Raw genomic sequence first — 6,581 nt, forward strand, 5'->3', positions numbered from 1 at the left:
CTGCTGAAATAAGCAGGGATGTCCCTGAAAAAGACATCTCTTAAATGGCAGCATATTTTGTTCCAAAACCTGGATGTACGTTTCAGTATTAATGGTGCCTTCACAGATGTACACGTTACCCACGTCATGGGCACTAACACCCCCCCATACCATCACAGATTCTGGCTTTTGAACTGATAACAATCTGGACGATCCTTTTCCTTTTTAGCCTGAAGGACACGACGTTCATGATTTCCAAAAACAATTTGAAGTGGACTCGTCAGACCACAACACACTTTGCCACTTTGCATCAGTCCATCTCAGATGAGCTCGAGTCCAGAGAAGCCTGCAGTGTTTCTGGGTGTTGTTGAAGTATGGCTTTCGCTTTGCATGGTAGAGTTTTTACTTGCACTTGTAGATGTTGCGATGAACTGTGTTAACTCACAATGGTTTGTCGAAGTGTTCCTGAGCCCACGTGGTAATACCCTTTACAGAATGACGTCTGTTTTTAATGCAGTGCCGTCTGAGGGATCAAAGGTCATGGGCATTCAGTGTTGGTTTACAGCCTTGTTGCTTAGGTGCAGAGATTTCTCTGGATTCTCTGAAACTGGATTCTTCTTTGAGGATATTATGGACTGTAGATGATGAAATACTTAAATTCCTTGCAATTGTATGTTGAAAAATGTTGTTCTTAAACTGTTGGCTGAAAAAACTTAGAAAAATCAACTGGTCAAAGAAATTTCACCTCTCATCCAAGAGGCTTCATCAGTTCTGTCCGACTGGCATTGAGTCAGAGATATTTATCCCCCTCAGTGGTGTTTCAATCCTTTGAAGGCCAACAATGTCCCCTAACGACTGAGTCATTATAGCCCAGTATCGGTGAGCATCGTTACCTGTCTTTGAATCCTCCCCTGTGGACCAACGCCTATTGTCCTGGTGGGCATATTTGGGCAGAGATCTCAAAACAGGATTGTAGATGGATGACAAGTTGTGTCTTAGTCCACCACCGCTATTTAGTGAGGGGTGTTCTATTAGGACAAAAATAGCTTCCTTAACACCTCTCTCAAACCAGCGATGTTCTCTGGAGAGGATCTGGACTTCACTGTCCTCAAAAGAATGTCCTTTGTCCTTTTTCTTTGACCTAAAAACCTAGTCCAGTTGATTTTTCTAATTTTTTTCAGCTTACTATGACCTGGATGACTGAGAATCTGCATGGACCTCTTAAACTGTTGGACTATTTGCTCACGCAGTTGTTCACAAAGTGATGAACAGCGCCCCATCCTTGCTTGTGAATGATTGAGCCTTTTGGGGTGCTCCAAACAGGTATTTTTTGAGCATTCCTCAACTCTTCCAGTCTTTTATTGCCCCTGTCCCAGCTTATTTGGAACATGTTGCAGGCATCAAATTCAAAATTAGTGAATATTTGAAAAAAGCAATTACGTTTATCAGTTTGAACATTAAATTCAGCCCTGACCTGTGCCTGCTTCACACACACTGAGTGTCCAGAACTGCAGCACACAGCTTGAGAGTGTGTGTTTGACTTTGCAGCAATCAGTGTCGTTATGTAACTGTACATATTTAAAAGACACCACCTGGAATTTCTTTGAAGGTGATTGTGTAAAGAGCACAGTGATAAGTATGCAGAACATTTTATATTTACATCCTGTATATTCTGACATCATGAGATATAAATTGCACTAAGGACTCAAGGTCTCAGTAATTTATAACTTTAAAGAACATAAACCTTCCCAGAACTTTACATTTGGAGTAAAAAGCCAGTGCACAAAGCATGAGGTCCACAAACCCAAGTCAGCAAAGCCCTCCTCCATCTACTGGCACAAACCAGCACAAGGGGAACAACGCACAAACATTTCAACTCTGCCTTCTTCATTGTTCAGGCATAGCTGAAACACTGATCACTTAAACAGATAATGATGCTGCTTTTTAAAAACTTTTACAAATGTGCTTCACTGTTTTAAAATCATCAGGAGGTGTGAAGCACACGATGGTGAGCTCACGTCTGATTTTTTTCTCAAGATTCGAAACAACACACAATAGCATATCCTGGGCAAAGAAGGAAGCTTTGGGTACAATAGTCATGACAGAAATGTGTTGTTTTTTTTTAAAAAAAAACAACCCTTCTGTCATATATGAAATATCAGTATACCCTATCTACACTGAGCTTTAAGTCTCATCCATTTTCAATTCTCACTCATTATATATAAAACACTGTATCCCAAGTATGGCCCTCACACACATCTGAATATATATAAACTAAATACAAGAGGATGAAAACAAAGAAATAAAGAATGGTCGATACCCGACATGTTAATTAACTGAATGTTGACACATTAGTCAAACATCAGGAGTGTGTGAGTGTGTGTGTTTATGGGTCAGTATACAGTATGCAAAACCTACAAAACAAAAGTAATTCTGTGATGTTGTGAATATTATGCAAGTCTGCAAGGGAATGTAAGATTGCTGGGGTGATGATGGTGTGGGCAATCTGTACGTAGTAATATTGTAATATGTTAGATTGCAATCTAATGAAAACCACTCAGTTACTGGTCTAGAGAAGTAGGAGGAGAGTTTTACCAAGAATAAAACACGTTAACTGATCTGTCACCCTGACATCTGTAGTTATTAAGTCCTTTGAAAGACTGGTGTTGGCCCACCTGAAGGACACCGTAGACCCCCTGCTAGACCCCCTGCAGTTTGCCTACCGGGCAAACAGGTCAGTGGACGATGCAGTGAACATGGCACTGCATTACATCCTGCAGCACCTGGACTCCCCAGGGACCTATGCACGGGTCCTCTTTGTGGACTTCAGCCACATCCAGCACCCAGACAATAAGCACAGGTGCCCCCCAGGGATGTGTGCTCTCCCCACTGCTGTTTTCACTCTACACCAACACCTGCATCTCTGTCAACCTCCTAAAGTTTGCTGATGACACAATGGTCATTGGTCTCATCCAAGACAGTGATGAGTCAGCCTACAGACGGGAGGTTGAGTAGCTGGTCCTGTGGTGTAGCCACAACAACCTGGAGCTGAACATGCTCAAAACAGTGGAGATGAAAGTGGACTTCAGGAAGAACCCCCTCACTATACTTGGCAGCACTGTATCAGCAGTAAAGTCCTACACGTTCCTGGGCTCCACAATAACCCTCAGTGCAATACCTGTAAATATACCTCGTACAGATTATAAAGATCCATACAGGTTTTAAGTACTCTGTTTTATTCCTGCTTATGCCATTTCACAATGAGCATTCCTTTGTCTGCATTGTTTACTGCCTGTTTGTTGCTTCTTAATTCTGCTTATTTTGTTATATTACACAGCCTTATGTTGGTTTACTGTTTACTTGCCCCTCGCATGGGAATATGTACATGCACATTGAGAGCCGATGTACCAAAGTCAAATTCCTGGCCAATAAAGCAGATTCTGATCTAGATATTTACCAACAGTATCCTTTAAAACACAGTTTTAACAATTCACCTTGAGAAATTAGACAAAATGAACCACAGTTTAACTTGAAGCAATGCACAATAATCACAGATGAGATTGCCTAACCCAGAGTACAGCATAGCCACTCCATGTTTAGGAGCTGACGGGCGCTCAGGAATGTCCCGTAGATGATGTTAGTAGAATGAACTTCGATGTCAGTAAAACACAATTAAAGGAGGCTTCATTTGGCTATAATCAGTGACAGTGCTCATACACATGAAAGGTTGAAGGCTCAAGTCTTGAAAGTCACTGCATATGTCCAATTTAAGGCAAATCTTTAAGTGTACATTATTGTGAACTGTCAATTATTAAGCTATCAAATGGTTCTGATAATGACTTTATAGATCTTGTTGAACTCACATGTGACATGGAACATGTCAAACTATCAAAATGCAGATACAAACTAACACTGTTAGAGAAAATGGGAACTCCTTCAGTCAGAAGCAGCTATTTATTAGAATAAAAGACTTTGGAGCATTTCTTTTAAAGAAATACACTTCCTGTTTAATACAAAAGCCACAAGTAAAGTCACTTAAAACATGGCAAAACACACACACCTGTCATTCAGAGCATTCCCACAAAACAATTAAGTTAAACATTTGGTGGGTTGATTTGATTTGTTCATTAGCACAAATCAAAACAGGTAAAGCAAACTTTGACAAACTTGATCTTGCTGAACATACAAAGCAAGTTTTATGTTCACAGTAGATTTATTTAGTTTAATAGTTGCACAAGATTGCAGTTTGGGGGAAAAAAAACAAAGACAAATACAACAAGAGAACACACCCAAATGCTTTGAACAATACTTAGATCAGCCTGATCATTCCCTTATATTTAGCCCTTCATTGCAACAGAAGCATCTATTTAACATCGACTAATTTCATATTCTGTTACTCATCCTTCATAGATCAGGTGAAAACATAGGATGATATGTCACTTGTTTTAATATATTGGGTTTTTTTTTTTTTTTTTTTAAATGTGATGCTGTGAACTGAAAAACAATCTGTCAGAATTCAGTTTCACTATTTCCATTTTTTCAAAAACCAAGTTTACCTGGACTAAAACCACTAAATTAATTCCATTGTCAACTAAAAGACTGAAAAGATTTCTTAAGGACATCTTTGTGCTGCCTTGCTCATTTATCTCCAAGTGCTGCTTGCAAAGTTCAGTTACAGGATATGTCTGATAGGTATCCATCATTTGTGCTTCGAAAGCTGTTGACAGTAGAGGCAGTTCATGTGATTCTTTCAGATTTTTTGCAGAGTACGTCCTGCAGCTTTTAATAACTTGGAGGGAATGAATATGCAAATACACAAGTATTAACATCGAGTCTTTTTAAATAATGTAAACATATACATCTTATATGAGGTCAGAGCATTGATCCTCTTATCTGTTTATATAAAAAAAGAACAAATATTACTGGAGCATCGTCCGGATGTTCTTCGGAGTGGACTCGTCATTCAGGTGTTTTGTGGTGAATCTGAGAGTAAACAAAGAGCAAAGGGTTAATTATTGGGACCTTTTATATAAACAAAAACAGCGAGGCAGTCTGAGGCTCCAATGGACCCATCAACACTAAGAATACATCTCTCTTCATGCCCCACAAAAACATGTTAATATGGTGAGAGGGTTTTTTTTAAGCTTAATAATTTGGTCAGGAAAAAAACGCTGTGCAGCAACGCTAACATTAAGTATGACAGCGCAAACAGTATAGGTTAACGTTGTTGACAACTAATGATTCTGCAAAGGTCTTTGGTGACCATATGGCACAACCCAGGCCTTAGATGTGTCTTGCATATACAAAATCATCTAAGCCCACTTTATACAAACACTAAAATACATGGTGGGAAAGTTTAACACCAGGTCGCTTCCCTCAGCTAAGGGATTTTTCTGCCCATCAGATTTTGGGACAGTTCTAACTTTGGTGTGAAGGAGATAAAGTTCTGTTCTTATGAACTATTGCTCAGCGTCTGTCATGTCTACAGCTTTCTTGATTAACTTTCAAACTAACAATGAAATCAGCATTATTCCAAATGCCCGCAGCAGGCTTTCATGGTCAAGCAGCGCAGTCATATTATGATGGCCACGTTATCATGGGAATATTACTTTTATAGCATTATGGGGAAACAGACTCTCTGAGTGCTGTCTAGTAATAAATAAATACAGTATATTCTTTTGGCATTTTCTCTTTATTTAAAAGCAACGGGCAGAGAACAAAGGTCCTACTGGAGTCACACTGGGAATGCTGTGGTTCTATGTAATGCTGGATGCTCCATCTCCTTTATATTTAGATATGCACATAGATCAATGTCTTCAAAAACCAAACAAACTAATATAAATATATATATCTACATGTTGTTCTACAAGTAAATTCAAAATTCTGTAGACAAAAAAGCACTGGAACAAATCAGACATGCTTCCACAATGTTCACTGACATACACAACCTTTCATAACAACTCTGGTAAGAATAGGGCTTGGTGTCGCTTGGGCTTTTCTTATTACCGGTGCTAAAACTATACTTTGAAAAAGGTGCCAGTGCCTAAATGGTACCAGAACTAATACTTGAAGGGGAAAAAAAAGCATCAAACCAGACCCTAAATTTCATAATTCGAAGGGCAAGGCCATTTGGCCTTTGAATTTCATACAAAGGTCACTTGACTGGGCACTAAGGCTGAGACAAATGACATGGTGTATACAGTGGGTACGAAAAGTATTCAAACCCCCTTAAATTTTTCACTCTTTGTTATATTGCAGCCATAGGCTAAAATCATTTAAGTTCATTTTTTCCTCATTAATGTACACACAGCACCAAATATTGACAGAAAAACACAGAATTTTTGACATTTTTGCAAGTTTAAGAAAAACTGAAATATCACATGGTCATAAGTATTCAGACCCTTTGCTCAGTATTTAGTAGAAGCAGCCTTTTGAGCTAATACAGCCATGAGTCTTTTTGGGAATGATGCAACAAGTTTTTCACACCTGCATTTGGGGATCCTCTGCCATTCCTCCTTGCAGATCCTCTCCAGTTCTGTCAGGTTGGATGGTAAATGTTGGTGGACAGCCATTTTCAGGTCTCTCCAGAGATGCTCAATGGG

The 6,581-nt window shown here is 39.2% G+C and overlaps 1 protein-coding gene across 8 annotated transcripts in view; it reads right to left on the reverse strand.

Annotated features, from left to right (window-relative positions):
• Positions 1-4,437: 4,437 nt before the first annotated feature.
• fam49a (family with sequence similarity 49 member A) overlaps positions 4,438-6,581 on the reverse strand; it is a 42,247-nt gene continuing 40,103 nt past the window's right edge. For 6 of the 8 annotated variants that reach the window (XM_020618138.1, XM_020618142.1, XM_020618139.1 and 3 more), the window contains exons 12-13: positions 4,903-4,962; positions 4,438-4,768 (exon numbers count right to left, since the gene is read on the reverse strand). In XM_020618138.1, the coding sequence (XP_020473794.1) occupies positions 4,762-4,768; positions 4,903-4,962 (67 nt within the window). In that variant the 3' untranslated portion in view covers positions 4,438-4,761. Of the gene's footprint in view, positions 4,963-6,581 lie in introns of all 8 variants that reach the window. The other 2 variants (XM_020618141.1, XM_020618145.1) reach the window with 1 other exon arrangement.

This window comes from Monopterus albus, unplaced genomic scaffold (genome assembly GCF_001952655.1).
Source record: "Monopterus albus unplaced genomic scaffold, M_albus_1.0 scaffold201.1, whole genome shotgun sequence".
In the NCBI taxonomy this organism is placed as follows: domain Eukaryota; kingdom Metazoa; phylum Chordata; class Actinopteri; order Synbranchiformes; family Synbranchidae; genus Monopterus; species Monopterus albus.